The 20,403-nt window shown below is 47.2% G+C and overlaps 1 protein-coding gene and 1 pseudogene across 1 annotated transcript; one reads left to right on the forward strand and one right to left on the reverse strand.

The window, feature by feature from the left end:
• Nucleotides 1-5,552: 5,552 nt before the first annotated feature.
• On the forward strand, nt 5,553-13,027 carry LOC100444316 (translational activator of cytochrome c oxidase 1). The gene is made up of 5 exons (XM_002827695.6): nt 5,553-6,051; nt 9,196-9,302; nt 10,980-11,107; nt 11,953-12,130; nt 12,464-13,027. Exons 1-5 carry the CDS (start codon nt 5,772-5,774, stop codon nt 12,662-12,664), a joined length of 894 nt encoding a protein of 297 aa, XP_002827741.3. The 5' UTR covers nt 5,553-5,771; the 3' UTR covers nt 12,665-13,027.
• Nucleotides 13,028-16,559: 3,532 nt separating this feature from the next.
• LOC100454137 (protein FAM136A-like) lies at nt 16,560-17,046 on the reverse strand (annotated as a pseudogene).
• Between the last annotated feature and the right edge of the window lie 3,357 nt (nt 17,047-20,403).

The raw sequence follows: 20,403 nt of genomic DNA on the forward strand, positions 1-20,403 counted from the left end.
TTCTCCTGCCTCAGCCTCCTGAGTAGCTGAGATTACAGGCATGCGCCACAACACCCAACTGATTTTTGTATTGTTAGTAAAGACGGAGTTTCACCGTGTTGGTCAGGTTGGTCTCAAACTCCTGACCTTGTGATACACCTGCCTCAGCTTCCCAAAGTGTTGGGATTACAGGTGTGAGTCACCGCACCTGGCATTTATTTTATTTTAATAGTTTTGGGGGAACAAGTGGTTTTTGGTTATGTGGATAGTAAGTTTTTTTAATGGTGATTTCTGAGATTTTGGTGCACCCATCACCCGAGCAGTGTACACTGTAACCAATTGGTAGTCTTTTATCCCTACCCCCTCCCACCCAAATTTTTAAAAGATAAAAAAAAAATTCAAATAACTTGCATTGTTGTGCAATAATGGATGTGTTTAGGCATCACCCCTCAGGAGGAGGTGATCACCTCTGCCTGTGTGGGAGCCACATGGGGTCAGCGAAAACTACTTGAGATGACTGACTAGGAATGTCCAAGTCCCTGCTAATTTCCCAAGCCTATGCCCCACATGGTAGGGTGGGGAAGGAGTTCCTATCCCACTGCTATTCAAATGCTGTGTGTCCTGGATGAAATACTACCCCCATTTATTTTTATTTTTATTCTTCATGTTGGGCCACTGTGAAGGAAGAGAAGAAAGGCAAACTGATTGGTTCCGTGAACCTGTATTCGGTTAAGTACCTGCCATTGTGTCAGCTGATATGGAGCCGGTGGCAGTGGATCTGTGAAGGGAAGTATTTGCTCTTGAGAATTTAAATTTTTTTTTTTTTTCAGACAGAGTTTCGCTCTTGTTGCCCAGGCTGGAGTGCGATGGCGCGATCTCGGCTCATCGCAACCTCCGCCTCCCGGGTTCAAGCGATTCTCGTCTCAGCCTCCTGAGTAGCTGGGACTACAGGCATGTGCCACCACGCCTGGCTAATTTTGTATTTTTAGTAGAGATGGGGTTTCATCATGTTGGTCAGGCTGGTCTCAAACTCCCGACCTCAGATGATCCACCCACCTTGGCCTCCCAAAGTGCTGGGATTACAGGCGTGAGCCACCGTGCCCGGCCAAGAATTTAAGTTTTATGAGTACCTGCTGGTCCTGTTGGAATTGTGCTGCTATATGGTCTGACAATGTATATTTTGTGAGAAATACATGAGTCCTGCTCTCTGGTTTTTAAGGAGAAAACAGAGAGTAATACTATTTATAGGCTAGGCTATGCTGCAGCAACAAACCCCCAAATCTCAGAAACTGAGCACTACAAAAGCTTATTTTTTGCTTACACAAAGTCCTCTGGGCCGGGTGCAGTGGCTCAACTCTCTAATCTCAGCACATTGGGAGGCTGAGGGGGGCAGATAGCTTGAGGTCAGGAGTTCGAGACCAGCCTGGCCAACATGGTGAAACCCTGTCTCTACTAAAAATACAAAAATTAGCTAGGCATGGTGGCGCACGCCTGTCGTCCCATCTACTTGGGAAGCTGAGGCAGGAGAATAGCTTGAACCCGGGAGGTGGAGGTTGCAGTGAGCCAAGATTGCACCACTGCACTTCAGCCTGGGCAACAGAGCAAGACTCCATCTCAAAAAATAAAAATAAAGTGTGACCTCCAGGTTGCTTATGGGGGGTGGGAGGGAGTACATTTTTCAGGATGGTCCTGGAAGTGGCTTACTCACTTCTGCTCCTATCTGCCAACTGCAAGGAAGGTCAAGTCAAGAAATGTAGTCTTCCTGTGTACCCTGGAAGAGGAAGTGAAGTAGTGAATAATTATGTCTCAGCCATACCAGCAAATCGGCTAAGTATCTGGACTAATAACTAATGTAATCTCATTCATTGAGAGCTGTTAGTACTGGACAACACATGGTCAAACCTAATGGAATGATACTTGTAGCCAGTCTTTAGCTTCCAAGGCTCATTGTTAGTTAAGTGATTTCAATGATCCTGACAGCCAGGCGTCTAGAGATGGTTCAGTCAACTATGAATTTATCTTGAAAGGTGGCTATTAACTCAGACTGAGAGAGTTAAAATCTGCCCTGCCATTCATCACAGATACACAGACAGATAAAACCAGCTGCACAGTTAACAGGATATAGTACCTCTATCAAGCACACACTGCAGCTTTTTTCTCTTTTTTTGGCAACATGAAGTGTCATGACAACTCCCTGAGTGACTACTTTTTTAAAAAAATTCACCGAGACACTTTGTTCTCCAAAACCATAGGCTGACAAAGTTTGCTGTTTGCAATTGTATTTGTGAGAATGAAGGCTTATAGTCAGTCTTGCTTGGAGGAGCTGAGTCACTCTGACAGAGAAGCAGCCTTGATTTCCAGGCCAGGTATTGCGCTTCAGAGCAGGGGTTTCTGAACACAACATTCCACATTTACCTTGACTTTGTACTTTCCAGGGAAACTGATCCCCTGGGTTCACTTTGTAGTCCAGCTGATCTTAATCCGCCTTTCACATAGGTCTGTGTTTCTTTGAGCCTAACTCTAATTTTTCACCTAACTTCCACCCTTCCCCATAATCCTACGACCAGTTTTTTGTTTGGTAAGACACTTCACCATTCCTCTGGTGTGCAGTCTCCCTTGTTGCAGTGAGTTGATAAGCCTAACTCTGTGGGACTATAGGTTTCCCTTGCTGGTCTCAGGCTGACTGGACTAGGGCAATCTCAAACCTTGTTTTAGCCTCTACACTTATTTGTGATTACAAATTCCATTAATTTGATTTTTGCTTCTCAAAGTAAATATTTTATATATATATATATTTTTTTCTTTTTTTTTTTGAGATGGAGTCTCGCTCTGTCACCGAGGCTCAAGTGCAGTGGCGCGATCTCGGCTCACTGCAACCTCCGCCTCCTGGGTTCAAGCGATTCTCCTGCCTCAGCCTCCTGAGTAGCTGGGACTACAGGCGCGTGCCACCACACCTAGCTAATTTTTTGTATTATTAGTAGAGACGGGGCTTCACCGTGTTAGCCAAGATGGTCTCGATCTCCTGACCTCATTATCTGCCCAAATCGGCCTCCCAAAGTGCTGGGATTACAAGTGTGAGCCACCACTCCTGGCCTGAATAAACTATTTTTAAATTGCAAAAAGTAATACTATATATGAATGGCTGATAAGCACATGAAAAGATGCTTACCATTAGTAGTCATTCAGGAAATACAATCAAAACCACAATGAGATAATACTTCTCACCCACAAGGATGGTGATAGCTGTAGTCAAAAAGAATAACAAATTTAGCCAGTGGCTCACACCTGTAATCTCATCTACTTGGGAGACTGAGGTGGGAAGATCGCTTGAACCCAGGACTTCTATGCTGCAGTCAGCTATGATTGCGCCACTGGACTCTAGCCTGGGTAACAAAGCAGAAAAAAAAATTCATGATATGGAGAAATTAAACCCTCATATATTGCTGGTGGGAATGTAAAATGATACAACCATTTTAGAAGACAGTCTGGCAATCCCACAAAGGTTAAACATAGTTATGATATGACCCAGCAATTCCACTCCTGGGTATATAACTAAAAGAAGTGAAAACATACGTCCACACAGCAATGTGTACATGAATGTTCACAGCCTCATTATTCATCATAGAAGGTGGAAACAACCCACATGTCCATCGCCTGATGAATGGATAAATAAAACGTGGTATATTCATACAATGGAATATTATTTGGCAATAGAAATGAAATACTGATACATGCTACAACATGCAAGAATCCTGAAAACATCATGCTAAGTGAAAGAAGCCAGTTACCAAAGGCCACATAGCGTGTGGGCCCATTCATATTAAATGTCCAGAAGAGGCAAACCCACGGAAACAGAAGTAAATTGGTGATTGCCTAGGGCTGCAGGAATTGGGGGGAAATAGGGAATGATTGCTAATGGGTACAGGACTTCTTTTGGGGATGATGAAAATGTAAAATCAATTGTGCACAGCTCTGAATATTCTATAACCCATTGTACACTTTGAATTGATGATCTGTGTGATCTGTGAAATATGTCAAAGCTGTTAATTTGTTAAAAAATGAGAACTGTGTTGGGCATAGGAAGTACAGTCCTCTCAGAGAATTTAGTGTTATGGTAGAAACATATAAACATTTTGATTTTTTTTAAAAGGTAAGTACTAAGGTGCAAGCATGTATGAAGGGCTATGGGCACCCACCGCACCCGGCTAATTTTTGTATTTTTAGTAGAGATGGGGTTTCACCATGTTGACCAGGCTGGTCTCGAACTCCTGACCTCAAGTGATCTGCTGGCCTCGGCCTCCCAAAGTGCTAGGATTACAGGCATGAGCCACCGCACCCAGCCCCATGAAGGTTCTTATATAATAAAAAATAAAAAATCTATGCTTTTGTGCTTTGCATCCATTATCCCATTTAGTCCTCACAAAGGCCATTCTATAGGTAAGGAAACTGAAACAGGAAAGTAAGGGAACTTGCCCCAGGATACGCTAGAAAATGGAACAACCAGGGTTTGAAGCCACCCAGTCTAACCGCAGAGGGCGCAAGCTTGAATTTCACACTGTCCTGCTTCTCTCTCTCTCTCTCTTTTTTTTTTTTGAGATGGATTCTCACTCTGTCGCACAGGCTGGAGCGCAGTGGCGCGATCTCGGCTCACTGCAACCTCCTCCTCCCGGGTTCAAGAGATTCTCCTGCCTCAGCCTCCTGAGTAGCTGGGATTACAGGCGCGCGCCACCTCGGCCGGCTAATTTTTTTGTATTTTTAGTAGGGACGGGGTTTCACCATGTTGGTCAGACTGGTCTGGCACTCCTGACCTAGCGATCCGTCTGCCTCAGCCTCCCAAAGTGCTGGGATTACAGGCGTGAGCCACCGCGCCCGGCTGTCCTGCTTCTCTACCTGATATGTCATGCCCTTTGGACTTAATCTCACCAGCATGGGAGTCACTACAAAACTTTTCAGCAGCTGCCGCTTTGTTTCTCTCCATCTTCTAACGGATTCGGTTTTCTCTTTCGAGACAGCAGAGAGAAAATGAAGAGTGGAGTTTAGCTCCAAAAGGCTTGTCTGATCATTCTCCCTCTCCCAAAGGCCTGTGACTCATCTGAGTCTGTCCCAAACCATCTCTTGCATCTACGGGCTTAAGTGCACTGTGGCTATTTACATAAAACTTTATTACTTTAAAGCTCTAAGGGCTCATTTTGTGTTTCCAACTTTCCTATGTTGATAAAGCAAATATTAGATCCTTATTTATAAATAGGGAAGACGTTCAGAGAGATTAAACATTTGGGCAATTCACTTCTCTGGCAGCAGTTTCTTTCCCAGTACAATGAGGCAACAACAAAATATTTATCATTCTGGACTTGCTCAGATTTAGGCAGCAATTTGGAAGCAAAGTCAGTTTCATAACTCAGATGTGTCTCCACTAGAACATTATGAGAAACAAAGTCCGGCGCTCTCTAGGCAACCGGGAGGGCTTGAGCACTAACTAGATCTGCTCAAGGGCAAGAGAGGAGCGAGTACCGTGCAGCCACGGAACGGACTTTGCGGGCAGTGGGGACGTGTTTTTGGAGCGAACCCGGTAAAGGAAGTGTGCTACGCCATCAAGGGCCCCCAGTCCCGGCTGCCGCGGGGACGGTGCAGGGTCATTAGCTGTTGAGCCGCCCCGGGCGGGCCCAAGCCGTTGGGTCTCAGGTGACCGGCACAGGCGGCCGCGGGGTCCGGAACTGCTTGCTCCGGCAGTGGAAGAGACGGGCAGGCGTTGGCCGCTGCTGCTAGCAGCTTGAACCCCAGGGTCGGGACCGATGGCGGCTTGGGCTGCTGCCAGCCTAAGCAGGGCCGCTGCCCGATGCTTGCTGGCACGAGGCCCCGGGGTCAGGGCGGCTCCTCCGCGCGACCCCCGGCCCTCCCACCCCGAGCCCCGGGGCTGCGGTGCCGCTCCGGGCAGGACGCTGCACCTCACCGCGGCTGTCCCCGCCGGGCACAACAAGTGGTCCAAAGTCAGGCACATCAAGGGTCCGAAAGACGTCGAAAGGAGTCGCATCTTCTCCAAACTCTGTTTGAACATCCGCCTGGCAGTGAAAGGTGAGACCCTGACGGTCACCCAGCACTGGCTGCCGCCGCCCTCTAAGTGCCCGCAGCCTCGCTTGCCTCTCGGAGTTGGGCCCACCTAGATCTCTGGCCCTTCACTTTGTTTTCCTTCCCCAGTACCCACCATTGCCCACCTCATAAATCCTCAAAACACCTACCCTACGTTGGAGGTTCTCACTCACCTTTCCAGACGCTTAGCATCTGGCCAGTTTGTCAGAGAGGGAGCTGCTCTTGAGAAGATAAGCCGGTAAGGTAGAAGTGACTTCATCCTAGTCTAGCTGGGTACTTAATAGAAACAAGCCCTAAGAGTCAGGGCAGATGTGTGTCTCTGAAGTCGCCTCAAGTACCTTATTGGTTGTGGCAGGGGCACTGAGTAAAGCTATTACTTAAGTGCTTAGGCCTTAGTTTGCTTCATTAATGTTTCCCCAAGACACATTTCCTTGGAAGGTAGATTTGCAGCCATGTCTTTTCTCCCTTAGGTCGCCACACTGAAAAGGCTTTTTTTCTGTTCAGGGCCAGACATCTGTAGGAGTAAAGGAAAAGTCCTGTAGAAAGCATGGACTTTGGACTGGGCGCAGTGGCTCAGCCTGTAATCCCAGGCCAGAGGCGGGCAGATCACTTGAGGTCAGGAGTTCAGGACTAGCCTGGCCAACATGGGGAAACCCTGTGTCTACTAAAAATACCAAAAAAAAAAAAAAAAAAAAAAAAATTAGCCGGGCATGGTGGTGCACGCCTGTAATGCTGGCTACTCGGGAGGCTGAAGCAGGAGAATTGCTTGAACCCAGGAGTTGGAGGCTGCAGTAAGCGAGATTGCTCTACTATACTCCATCCAGCCTGGGTGACAGAGCAAGACTCCATCTCAAAAAAAGAAAAAAGAAAAAAAGAAGAAAGAGAAACTATGGACTTTGGAGTCAGGAAGACTGGTTTCTGTCACTGACTAACCTTGAACAAGTAGCTTGAGTTTCCGTGAAACAAGGATAATACCCACCTTGAGGTAGTTTATGGTTTATGGCACATCATAGGCATTCAGTTAATGTTAATTTACCCCCTCAGCTCATGCCTGGTATTTGTTTGCTTCCTTTTCTTCAAAATTCTTGATATTAAGTTCAAGTAACATTTATGTATTTATTTATTTATTTATTTTGAGACAGAGTCTCACTCTGTCACCCAGGGTAGAGTGCAGTGGCGTGATCTCGGCCCACTGCAACCTCCACCTCCCAGTCTCAAGTGATTCTCCTGCTTTAGCCTCCGAAGTAGCTGGGACTACAAGTGTGCACCACCATGCCTGGCTAAATTTTTTTGTATTTTTAGTAGAGACAGGGTTTCACCATGTTGGCCAGGCTGGTCTCGAACTCCTGACCTCAAATGATCCACCCACCTCCACCTCCCAAAGTGCTGGGATTGCAGGCGTCAGCCACTGCGCCCCACTGAAGTTCAACCAACTTGTGTTTATCTTGTGCCGGGCATGCCATTGGTACTACAAAGACGATGAGATACAGCGCCTACCCTCAGATTACAATGTCATGTGAACATTTCAATAATTATGCACAAAGTGCCGGGCACGGTGGCTCACACCTGTAATCTCAACACTTTGGGAGGCTGAGGCCGGCGGATCACGAGGTCAGGAGATTGAGACCATCCTGGCTAACACGGTGAAACCCTGTCTCTACTAAAAATACAAAAAAATTAGCCAGGTGTGGTGGTGGCGGGCGCCTGTAGTCCCAGCTACTCAGGAGGCTGACGCAGGAGAATGGCGTGAACCCGGAAGGCGGAGTTTGCAGTGAGCCGAGATTACACCACTGCACTCCAGCCTGGGCAACAGAGGAAAACTCTGTCTCAAAAATAATAATAATAATAATAAAATAAAAATAATTATTATGCACAAAGTAGTAGAGTAAGAGCAGTAATGAGTCCAGGAAGTGTTGTTACCGTCTATAACCCTTTTTCATCTGACACAAAGTAGAGATCGCTGAAACCTAGCAGAATGAAAACCATCCCTAAAGACAATGAATTAGAAAGTTCTGGCCAGGCACGGTGCCTCATGCCTGTAACCCCAGCACTTTGGAAGGCCCAAGGCGAGTGGATCACTTGAGGTCAGGAGTTCGAGACAAACCTGGCCAACGTGGTGAAACCTCATCTCTACTAAAAATACAAAAATTAGCTGGGCGTGGTGGCAGGCACCTGTAATCCCAGCTACTTAGGAGGCTGAGGCAGGAGAATCCCTTGAACCCAGGAGTGGGAGGTTGCAGTGAGCCAAGATGAGCCAAGATCTTGCCACTGCACTCCAGCATGGATGACAGAGTGAGACTCTGTCTCAAAAAAAAGGGTCTTTTCTGGCCAGACATGGTGGCCCACACCTGTAATCCTGGCACTTTGGGAGGCCGAGTCAGGCAGATCACTTGAGCTCAGGAGTTTGAGACCAGCCTGGGCGACATGGTGAAAACCTGAATCTACAAAAAATACGAAAACAATTACCTGGGTGGGGTGGTGCACACCGGTGGTCCCAGCTACTTGGGAGGCTGAGGCAGGAGGATCGCTTGAACCCTGGAGGTTGAGGCTACAGTGAGCTAAAATCATGCCACTGCACTCCAGCCTGGGTGACAAAGTGAGACTTTGTCTCAAAAAAAAAAAAAGAAAGTACTTTTCCAAAATACTTATCCAGGCCAGGCACAGTGGCTCACACTTGTAGTCCCAGCACTTTCGGAGGCCAAGGTGGATGGATCACCTGAGGTCAGGAGTTGGAGACCAGCCTGGCCAACATGGCTAAACCTGGTCTCTACTAAAAATACAAAAATTAGCCGGGTGTGGTGGCGTGCACCTGTAATCCCAGCTACTTGGGAGGCTGAGGCAGGAGAATCACTTGAACCCAGGAGGTGGATGTTGCAGTGAGCCAAGATCGTGCCACTGCACTCCAGCCAGCAACAGAGTGAGACTCCATCTCAAAAAACAAACCAAAAAAACCCAAAAATACTTCTCCGTATCCCATTGAAACACTAGTTAAGGTATTCTAAGGTAGCAGAGCTAAATGGTGATTTGCCACTCCTTTGGCTTGGTGGGGCTGGAAATCCCTTTTTTTCTCCCATGTTGTAATGAGATGTCTTTGCTCACTCTTTTTTTTTTTTTTTCTTTAAATCTCAGAAGGAGGCCCCAACCCTGAGCACAACAGCAACCTGGCCAATATCTTAGAGGTGTGTCGCAGCAAACATATGCCCAAGTCAACGATTGAGACAGCACTGAAAATGGAGGTGTGTACTGTTTGACTTGCTTTGTATTGATCACAGCCTCTACTGGGCTCATGTCTGGATGGCCAACAAACACACCGTAAATTATCAGAGAGGGCCAAGTGCAGTGGCTCACGACTATAATCCCAGCACTTTGGGAGGCTAAGGTGGGTAGATCACTTGAGGCCAGGAGTTTGGAGAGCAGCTTGGCCAGCATGGTGAAACTCCATCTCTACTAAAAATACGAAAATTAGCTGGGTGTGGTGGCATATGCTTGTAATCCCAGCTACTGGGGAGGCTGAGGTGGAGGATCGCTTGAACCCAGGAGGCAGAGATTGCGGTGAGCCGAGATTGCACCACTGCACTCCAGCCTGGGCGACAGAGCGAGACTCTGTCTCAAAAAAAAAAAAAAAAAAAACTTATCAGAGAGAAGGGTAGCAATGTAGTTGACGCCCTCGGCCTAGAGGCTTCTGAGAGCTCACTGTCCTTGGTCATTGGTTCTAGGCGCACAACTGGGAGTAGGATGCATAGGCAGTATGCAGGGCCATACAGCCAAGACCGGGACTGCTCAGCCAAGTTGTAGGGAGATGAGGTATTACAGAAAGAAGGGGCAGTGTGGGAGAAAGCCCTTATGTTAGATGGAGGAAGTGTTTGTTTTTCAGATGTTTATGCCCTAAAGGAGAAAAGCCAGTAGAAAGGGAGAGGATGGGGGTGATAGAGATGGTGAGAGGGGCAGGTATATAGAGTCCACGTAAGGGTACACCTTTCTCTGGGGCAGGTAGGGAGGCTCTGAGGAAGTAATAGTTATCTTAATAGCTCAAAATTATTGAGTGCTTCCTGCAGGCTAAGCATGGATAAAAACTCTATGTGTGTTATCTCATCGAATCCTCAAAACCACCGTAAGTAGAAACTGAGGCACAGGAATGTTAGGTGACTTGACTCAGGTCACATAGAAAATGACAGACTTGAAACCAGATAGTCAGACTTTAGAGCCTGTGCTCTAACTGTTATGCTTATTGCCTTCATGTAGACCGTGGTGCAGAGAAGGTGGTAGAGACAGCAACTATTTTCCCCACCTAGTGGCCCTTTTTTCCTTTGTGAAAGAGGAAGGGAGAAGTTGTGAGTTGAGAATTCCTGGAAAGTTGCAGGACAGGGTGCTTGGAGTGGGGAATATTGAATACATGGACAAGGGATGAGTAGGGGCATGGAAGGTCCAGAAGAGATTAGTCCCTAGAGCTCTGGATTAATTGTTTGAATTTTGAGACCATGCTGTTTTCAGCAGCTCTTACGACAAGGCCTAGGTGTGTGATTTTTCACAGCAGTACTCAGCAGCCCAGGGTAGGGGCCTTGAGACTTGACCGGTGGGTTTCTTACAGGATGGGGGTGTAGGAGGATGAGTCTGAGTGGGATTGGGTGGGGACTAGATGTGGCATTTGGTTGGGGATGGTAGGAAGCAAAGCTGAGAGATGGCTGATGGATTGTTCAGGGACCGGAGAAACAGACTCCTTTCAAGTTAGGGGTAGTACTTCCTGTTACCTCAAAAGTTGGTTAGAGGGTGGGGACAAAAATAAAGATTGAGAGCTCAGGCTCCAGCCTAGAGAGCCCATCCCATGGAGTTAGTTTTGCGATACTTGTGGTTCTGGGCTGACATGTGGGAAGGAATTGGGAAACAGGAAAATGTGCTTGTGTTGTTTATTGCAGAAATCCAAGGACACTTATTTGCTGTATGAGGGTCGAGGCCCTGGTGGCTCTTCTCTGCTAATCGAGGCATTATCTAACAATAGCCACAAGTGTCAAGGAGACATTAGACATATCCTGAATAAGAATGGGTAAGTGTGCATCTGGGAGGAGTGGTAGGGACAGAGCCTTTATGTTCCAATTCTCTGCAAGGCAGGTACTGTTGATCTCTGCTAGTGTTTCAGGGTTTTGTTTTTTGTTTTTTTGTTTTTTGAGACGGAGTCTCACTCTTGTCGCCCAGGCTGGAGTGCAATGGCATGATCTTGGCTCACTGCAACCTCTGCCTTCTGGGTTCAAGTGATTCTCCTGCCTCAGCCTCCTGAGTAGCTGGGATTAAAGATACCCACAGCCATGCCCAGCTAATTTTTGTATTTTTAGTAGAGATGACAGGGTTTCACCATGTTGGCCAGGCTGGTCTCGAATGCCTGATCTCAGGTGATCCACCTGCCTCAGCCTCCCAAAGTGCTGGGAGCCACCATGCCTGGCCATGTTTCAGGTTTTAAGCATACTTGCTCCTTAGCAGAATCCAGTGAGTTAATTGACTTTCCCTTAATGTAGTCTCTACTAGCAGGATCCCAAAGACTTGCTCATCGGATGTAGAAGGGGATCTTTGTCCTATTATCCCCATCTGTAGCCATATAATGCCCAAGTCCTAAAATGCTCCACCAGGACTGGCATCTTAATGGCACAGGAAATTATCAGCTAAGTCTGCTTCCTCCCAACTGCAATCAGGGCAGAAAATTGAGCGTGGGGATATTCTTGGGCTGTTCCCTTACCCAGCAGCAGCTGCATTTTCTCCTTGAGGATGCGACCTGCTCCATGTCTGTGTGTACTTCATAGATTGGGTGAGAAAGAGACAGCAATAGAATGATGAGCTTTATGGAGGCTGAGCGTCTAGAGGCATCCACTCATGCCAGCCCTTTTCCTTCCCTGTCAGAGGAGTGATGGCTGTAGGAGCTCGTCACTCTTTTGACAAAAAGGGGGTGATTGTGGTTGAAGTGGAGGACAGAGAGAAGAAGGCTGTGAACCTAGAGCGTGCCCTGGAGCTGGCAATCGAAGCAGGAGCTGAGGATGTCAAGGAAACTGAAGATGAAGAAGAAAAGAACGTTTTTCAAGTAAGCATGAAAACATCGGTGTTTGGTGGGCTTCCAGGAGGACCCTGATAGATGCCTTACGCATGCCTCTTGGTTTCTTCCTTCCTGTGCCCCAGGGTATAGGTGAGACAGTTCACATATTGTACAAACATTTATTAAGTGAATACTGAATAGGACCAACTCTAGTGAGGACTATGACAAAGAGTCAAAACATTGAAAACGATGTCCCTGCCAGTGAAGAGCTCAAACCCAGTGATCCATTCCAGTACTGACATTCAGGACTTTGCAAGGTCCTGTGTGGCTTTGTCTCATTACCTCCTGGCTCCTCACCTCCTGACTTTCCTTTATCCCTAGTTTATTTGTGATGCCTCTTCACTGCACCAAGTGAGGAAGAAGCTGGACTCCCTGGGCCTGTGTTCTGTGTCCTGTGCACTAGAGTTCATCCCCAACTCAAAGGTGCAGCTGGCTGAGCCCGACCTGGAACAGGCCGCACATCTCATTCAGGCTCTCAGCAACCATGAGGATGTGATTCACGTCTATGATAACATTGAATAACCAGGCTACATGTGCCCCCGGGTTCCTTCCTAGAAATGTGGCAGCCCATTCCAGCACACAGGCTTCTGCAGCAATCTCTGAGGGTAAAGCCGGTGGGAGGCTCAGCAGGCCAGGAGGCCCAAGGCCAGGACTTGCGACCTTGAAGCCAAAGGAATCTCACTTGTGGGGCCTCCTTGTCAGCTCTGCTGCTGTCTCAGAGCCATCTGGATGAGTGTCCAGACACCCTCTTGGATGCAGGGCGGGACCACCCAGCTGGTCAGACTCTGATGTTGGGTAGCTGGCCTCTGTGGGGATTGTAAGTGCCCTGAGGCGCTCTGTACTAGAAACTGCTCTTAATAATAACAGTGATTATTGGTTGCTGCATTGCTGTTGTATGGCTCTTGAGTCTTCTTGAGTTTGTGTCCAGCTGTTGGGATCCTCTGGACTAACTTTCAAGTCCCTAGGCTTAGCTCTACTACTCCAGTCCCAGGATTATTTTTTTAATTGGCCATAGAAATGTAGTTGTATCCAGGCACTCCATGGTCTAATGCTGGTCTTACAGCCTAAACCTATCATTCATTCGTGCAACTAATATTTCTGGAACACTAGCTATATACCAAGAACTGTACTTATCTGGAGCATAAGCTATTCAACTGGTGTCCTGTGTTAGATCATGCTCTAGAATGTAGGACCTGAACACAGGACTGCTCTTTACTGGAGCTGCCCCAGGGCAGTGTGAGCTGCTGTGCAAGCATCTGTTGCTCTCTTTGTGTGACTTCTGTGCCCTTCTTTCACCAAACAGCTTAAGGTTCTAGCCCAGTAGGAAATCAAGTGCCAATGATAAGGGACTTGGCAGTGGCTCACACCTATAATCCCATCTACTCGAGAGGCTGAGGCGGGATGATCACTTGAACCCAGGAGTCTGAGGCTATAGTGAGCTATGATTGCACCATTGCATTCCAGCCTGGGCGACAGAGTGAGAACTCTTCTTTTTTTTTTTTTTTTTTTTTTTTTTTTTTTTTTTTTTTTTGAGGCAGAGTCTCACTCTGTTGCCCAGGCTGGATGGAGAGCAGTGGCACAATCTCGGCTCATTGCAGCCTTGACCTCCTGGACTCAAGCAGTCCTTCCATCTCAGCCTCCCAAGTAGCTGGAACTACAGGTGCATGCCACCACGCCCAGCTAATTTATATATATTTTTGTAGAGATGGGGTTTCATTATGTTGTCCAGTTGGTGTCGAGCTCCTGAGCTCAACTGATCTGCACACTTGGCCTCCCAAAGTGCTGGGATTACAAGCATGAGCCACCACGCCTGGCTGAGTCTGTCTCTTTTCTTTTGAGACAGAGTCTTGCTCTGTGGCCCAGGCTGGAGTGCAGTAGCATGATCTTGGCTCACTGCAACCTCCACCTCCCAGGTTCAAGCGATTCTCCTGCTTCAGCCTCCCAAGTAACTGGGATTACAAGCAGGCACCACCATGCCCGGCTAATTTTTTTTGTGGGGGGGAGGGGAGAAAATTAAACCTTATTTATTTATTTTTTCTTTTTTTTTTTAAGTATTTATTGATCATTCTTGGGTGTTTCTCGGAGAGGGGGATGTGGCAGGGTCATAGGATAATAGTGGAGAGAAGGTCAGCAGTTAAACACATGAACAAAGGTCTCTGGTTTTCCTAGGCAGAGGTCCCTGCGGCCTTCCGCAGTGTTTGTGTCCCTGGGTACTTGACATTAGGGAGTGGTGATGACTCTTAAAGAGCATGCTGCCTTCAAGCATCTGTTTAACAAAGTACAAAGTACATCTTGTACCGCCCTTAATCCATTTAACCCTGAGTTGACACAGCACATGTTTCAGAGAGCACGGGGCTGGGGGCAAGGCCATAGATCAATAGCATCCCAAGGCAGAAGAATTTCTCCTAGTACAGAACAAAATGGAGTCTCCTATGCCTACTTCTTTCTACACAGACACAGTAACAATCTGATCTCTCTTTCTTTTCCCCAAATTTCCCCCTTCAACAAAACCGCCATCGTCATCATGGCCCGTTCTCGATGGTCGCTGTCTCTTCGGAGCTGTTGGGTACACCTCCCAGACGGGGCAGCCGGGCGAGGCGCTCCTCACTTCCCAGATGGGGCGGCAGGGCAGAGGCGCTCCTCACATCCCAGACGGGGCGGCCGGGGAGAGGCACTCCTCACATCCCAGACGATGGGCGGCCGGGCAGAGGCGCTCCTCACTTCCTCCCAGACGGGGTGGCGGCCAGGCAGAGGCGCTCCTCACCTCCCAGACGGGGTGGCCGGGCAGAGGGGCTCCTCACATCCCAGACGATGGGCAGCCAGGCAGAGACGCTCCTCACTTCCTAGACGGGGTGGCAGCCGGGCAGAGGCTGTAATCTTAGCACTTTGGGAAGCCAAGGCAGGCGGCTGGGAGGTGGAGGTTGTAGCGAGCCGAGATCACGCCACTGCACTCTAGCCTGGGCAACATTGAGCACTGAGTGAGCAAGACTCCGTCTGCAATCCCAGCACCTCGGGAGGCCGAGGCGGGCAGATCACTGGAGGCCAGGAGCTGGAGACCAGCCCGGTCAACACAGCGAAACCCCGTCTCCACCAAAAATACAAAAACCAGTCAGGTGTGGCGGTGCCCGCCTGCAATCCCAGGCACTAGGCGGGCCGAGGCAGGAGAATCACAGGAGCCTGAGGCAGGGAGGTTGCAGCCAGCTGAGATCCCAGCAGTACAGACCAGCCTCGGCAACAGAGGGAGACCGAAGAAAGAAGAGGGATAAGTGGTAAGTTGGTGAAAATACGATGAGGTTGCTATCAAAACAATAAGGTGCCATGCCGGGGCAGGAACACTGCAAGTTGCGAAAGCCCCAGGCAAAAATGGTTTTTGGTAATGGGGTCTGCCTCTCCTTTGCTATAAGGGAGTCAGCTCATCCTAGCCCAAGTTGCTTACTTTTTCTCCCTTGAATTTCCTGTTGCCAGGGTTTGTCTCAATTGCGCTTTGTTAATTCAGGGGGCTAAGTAGGCAGTGCTAGGTTTAGGCTTTCATTCCATCCGTTCTATAAAAACCAGGTTTTTCCAAATCCAGTACTTCATAACTCTGTTATAATCAAGTAGCCAACTGCTCCTCTTTTACTGTTCATTTCTAGATACTAGTATATATCACAATCAAAACCCCCTTCTCTTCACGGGGAAAGTGTTACTGCAAGATTGTCCGTCATTTTGCTACGCACAGCCTCAGGGCCCATCAGCCAGTAATTATGCTTCCCATAATTAGTATGTCATCACCTCTCATGTTTTTGCATGGTCTCCAGGCTGAAAGATGCAGCATGTAATAATTTTAAGAAATCTACATCTACATCTTGATGACCAGAAATGGAGATCCTCAAGGAAACTTTCAAAGTTGTTATCCAAACTAGTCTCCCTCCCAATTCCACATCTTAAAATCAATTTGTATCGCCTTGTATAAATTACACAAAACCAAGAAAACAAAGACCCAGAAAACTTTTTTGCCCTTCTAAGCGGGTGACCTCATGGATTTTGTTTCACAGCTTGCGGAAAATGGTGTGGTGACACTTCTGGTAAACAGGATGTTGGCAACAAAGAGAAAATATCTCTCCTCAAACTCCACCAACTCTAACCTGCCAGCCTGTTGGTACTTGTGTAATAAGAAGAGTCTAGTGCCTTGGAGGGCTCTGGCTTGTTACAGGGGAGATCCTTACTGGCAGGACAAGCACTGGCCATAGGATATATGAGCTCTAAAACTCTCCTGTAATATCTCTGACCCGATTTAGCACCACTTTTTTCCATTTCATTTTTTAGGACTGAAACATAAAAGAACCAGTGTCCAGAGGCAAGTGATATATGTCTTACACTTGTGGCCATCCTTCATTTCTTCATAAACTTTGCTTAAAAGACTAAAATTCCCAATTCTTTATAAAAAATATATTCTTGCCCTCAGCCCCAATGGCCACTGGCAAAGACTGTTATTTCCCCATTGGGGGAAATCCATTGATAAGAGAGCCTCCTTCATCTTCTTGGTCATAGTTGGGATGAGGTGCATGTGGTCATCCACACACTTGGTCACACAACCGTCCAGCTGCTGCTTCACCTGAAGCTCCTTACTCCCAGCATCCATTGAATCTTTGGCTTCGTTGTTGCAATGCATGGCGCACCGGGCCAGGTGGTCCTGGAACTTCTCCAACTCACTGGTGACCAAAGCCTGGGCTTGAGCCAGAGGCACATGGCAGTGCTTTGATGCACTGGTGCACCTACTACTGCATGGAAGCCTGGCTGTTCTCACAACAGCTGATGCTGCACCAGAACATGAGACCCTGCATCTTCCAGATGTTCTCTCTCTCCAGACTCTTCACCATGGAGTCCACCACCTCCTGCACCCACAGCTGCTGCAGCTCTGCCATGACGTCCCCATACCGCCCTGCACCGTGCCACCTCGGCTAATTTTTGTATCTTTAGTAGAGACCAGGTTTCACCATGTTGGCCAGGCTGGTCTCAAACTCCTGACCTTAGGTGATCCGTCCACCTTGGCCTCCCAAAGTGCTAGGATTACAGGCATGAGCCACAGCGCCCGGCCTCTGTCTCTCAAAAAAAAAGAAAAAGAAAAAAAACGGACTTGCCAGGGCCTGCTTTGCCTGGGTCCCTGTGCATCCTGGGATTGGTCAGAGTGAACCAATGAGAAGACTGAGCTGCTCTCAAGAAGGCCTACCACAAGCTGGTTTTGAAAGCTTCTTGGTTCTGAGAACAACCAGCCCTAGATCCTTTTCATCTCTGATGCCAAATGATGTGGCACTGAGAACTGAAGAGGAAACATGAACAGAAAGAAGAGTGAGGGCTGAATAAGAATCCTCACCGGTGGGAAATAGGGCCCTTGGTACCTTTTGCTCCTAATAGTCACATCTGGGTTTAGAAGGGTCAGGAACTCCCACCTCCTGCGTCGGAGCCTGTCAAGCATGTCAGGCCTAGAGTGGCTTTCTGATCCCTGTTATACACCTATTTATAAGTGATCTAAGCTAATTCTGAGCTCAGAGTAATTTTCCTGAAGGAGCTTCAGGTAAATAAGGATGGCAAAGAACTAAAACCAAATTTACTGTAAATGATAACTTCAGCTTCTAAGAAAAGAATTACTGACTCCACACTGATGTCAATAGCTGGAGAGTAAGGGCTATGAGGAAGAAAACCAGTGAAAGAATCCATGGTCTTGCCACTTGCCCAAATATCTGAATTGCTTATCATTAAAAAAGAGCAAATTTACGTTTATATGTGGCTTCATAATTTGTAAGATACTTTTACATGTTATTTATTTGATTTTCCCAACAAACCTATAAAACACTTTGGCCAAGTATTTTATGCACAAATGATCTCATACCAAGCAGGAAAGAACAGGTCTTATACTGATAGACTTTGGTGTTTATAAAATAGCTCTGTTTTGGAAATTAATTTGGAGGAATCTTATCATTTATAATCTGAGAAATCTGTACTAAGGGAGTCTGCTCTTAAAGGGAACATGGCTAGTCATGTGAATAGATCTCTAATGTAACATATAGAATCTTTATTAATATGGATTGTGGCATAACCAATTATCTTACATCAAGACATGCTTACTGTAAGGCACAGTAAAGGCTCCTGTGATGATGGCTCTGCACTGACCCCTAGTGGTGCCCTGCAGTCTCTCTCCTGCAGTTAATAGGAAAGGCAGAAATGAACCCTTCTTCAATTTGTTCTTGCTGTCTCTAGATCTGGTAAAGAGACCCTGAGCTATTCAAATAAAGATGGTCATGGCCGGGTGCGGTGGCTCATGCTTGTAATCCCAGCACTTTGGGAGGCCGAGGCAGGTGGATTACCTGAGGTCAGGAATTCGAGACCAGCCTGGCCAACATGGTGAAACCCCATCTCTACTAAAAATACAAAAATTAGCCAGGCATGGTGGCAGGCACCTGTAATCCCAGCTACTCGGGAGGCTGAGGCGGGAGAATCACTTGAACCCGGGAGGCGGAGGTTGCAGTGAGCCGAAATCACACCATTGCACTCCAGCCTGGGGCACAAGAGCGAGACTACGTCTCAAAAAAAAAAAAAAATGTTAAAGATGGTTACATCCATATGCCAAGGTATTATGTTGCCACTAAAAATTATTTTTTAAAGAATCTTTTGTCAGAGAAAATGTTTCGATATAACATGAAGTGGGAAAAAAGATACAAAACTACATGTATAGTGTGGTCCAAATTTTGAAATAGATATGTATATATTTATTTAACATATTATATATATGAACTTTTTAAAAAAGACTAGAAGAAAATGTACTAAAATGTTAAAACAGGTTATCTCAGGGTAGTGATGTTATTACTGAGCTTTATATTCTGTAATCATGTTTTCCTTTTTTCTTTCTTTTCTTTTCTTAAGAGATGGGGTCTTCCCGGCCAGGCGTGGTGGCTCACGCCTGTAATCCCAGCACTTTGGGAGGCCGAGGTGTGCGGATCATAAGGTCAGGAGTTTGAGACCAGCCTGGCCAATGTGGTGAAACCCCGTCTCTACTAAAAATATAAAAATTGGCTGGGCGTGGTGGCGGGCGCCTGTAATCCCAGCTACTTGGGAAGCTGAGGCAGGAGAATCATTTGAACCCAGGAGGCGGAGGTTGCAGTGAGCCAAGATCGCACCACTGCACTCCAGCCTGGGCGACAGAGGAAGACTCCGTCTCACAAAAAAAAAAAAAAAGAGAGAGATGGGGTCTTCCTGTGTTAGGCTGGTTTTGAATTCCTGGCTCCTAGGGATCCTCTTGCCTCAGCCTCCCAAAGTGCTGGGATTATAGGTGTGAGCCACTGTGCCCAGCCCCCATGTTTTACTTTTATCAGGTGACATAATTAAAAAAAACAAAAGCTAGTCTCACAGCATCTGAGAGTCTGGGAGTCAGATGCACGTTAAAGTCAGAGGAATGGGGTGCGGTGCTGGCTTGGCTTGCTTTGCCTTATCTTTGGTCATTGTCTTAGCAACATAAAATTATTCAAGGTCTTGAAGCCACCTTGGGCTTACCTTCAAGTGTCCTTTTAGTGGGATAGAAGTATCTGTGATAGGCTCTGTTCACAGTCTTGACTGCTATAAGAAGCACTCTTGTGCGTAGCCACCTCCCCTCTGCTAGAGGCCCTGGCTGAATCAAAGAGGAACAGTAAAGGCTCTGCCTCCAACCAACTGTGGAAATTCAGCCATGTGGTTGAGTTACTTTTTTTCTCTGAAACTTATAGCAGTCGATAAAGCTTCAAACTAGAAGAGCCCCCAATTCCCAGACTTATCTGAATCCCCAAAGACACTTCTGGAGACACTCTGTGAAGAGAAAATAAGTCTGGTAAAAGGGAATGCGATGATAGATCCACAATACTCTCTTTCTTTTCCTTTTCCTTTCCTTTCTTTCTTTTTTTTGTGTGTGTGTGTGTGTGTGTGTGTGTGTGTGTGTGTGTGTGTGAGACAGGGTCTAACTTTGTCAGCCAAGCTGGAGTGCAGTGGCACAACCATCGCTCGCTGCAGCCTCAACCTCTCAGGCTCAAGCAATCCTTCCGCCTCAGCCTCCTTGCATGCCACCATGCCCAGTTATTTTATGTTTTGTAGAGATGGGGTATTGCTATGTTGACAGGGCTGGTCTTGAACGCCTAGGCTCTAGTGATCCTCCCATCTTGGCCTCCCAAAGTGCTGGGATTACAGGTATGAGCCATCAGCCTGGTGCCACACTACTCTTAACTGAAATTATTCTATGTCCAGCCAGTGAACAGGAT

Source organism: Pongo abelii, chromosome 19 (assembly GCF_028885655.2).
Source record: "Pongo abelii isolate AG06213 chromosome 19, NHGRI_mPonAbe1-v2.0_pri, whole genome shotgun sequence".
In the NCBI taxonomy this organism is placed as follows: Eukaryota; Metazoa; Chordata; class Mammalia; order Primates; family Hominidae; genus Pongo; species Pongo abelii.

Coding starts and splice junctions, on each gene's coding strand:
- LOC100444316 (XM_002827695.6), top strand. CDS start 5,772: ATGGCGGCTTGGGCTGCTGCCAGCCTAAGCAGGGCCGCTGCCCGATGC. Junction 6,052..9,195: donor CATCCGCCTGGCAGTGAAAG/GTGAGACCCTGA, acceptor TTTAAATCTCAG/AAGGAGGCCCCAACCCTGAG. Junction 9,303..10,979: donor AGACAGCACTGAAAATGGAG/GTGTGTACTGTT, acceptor TGTTTATTGCAG/AAATCCAAGGACACTTATTT.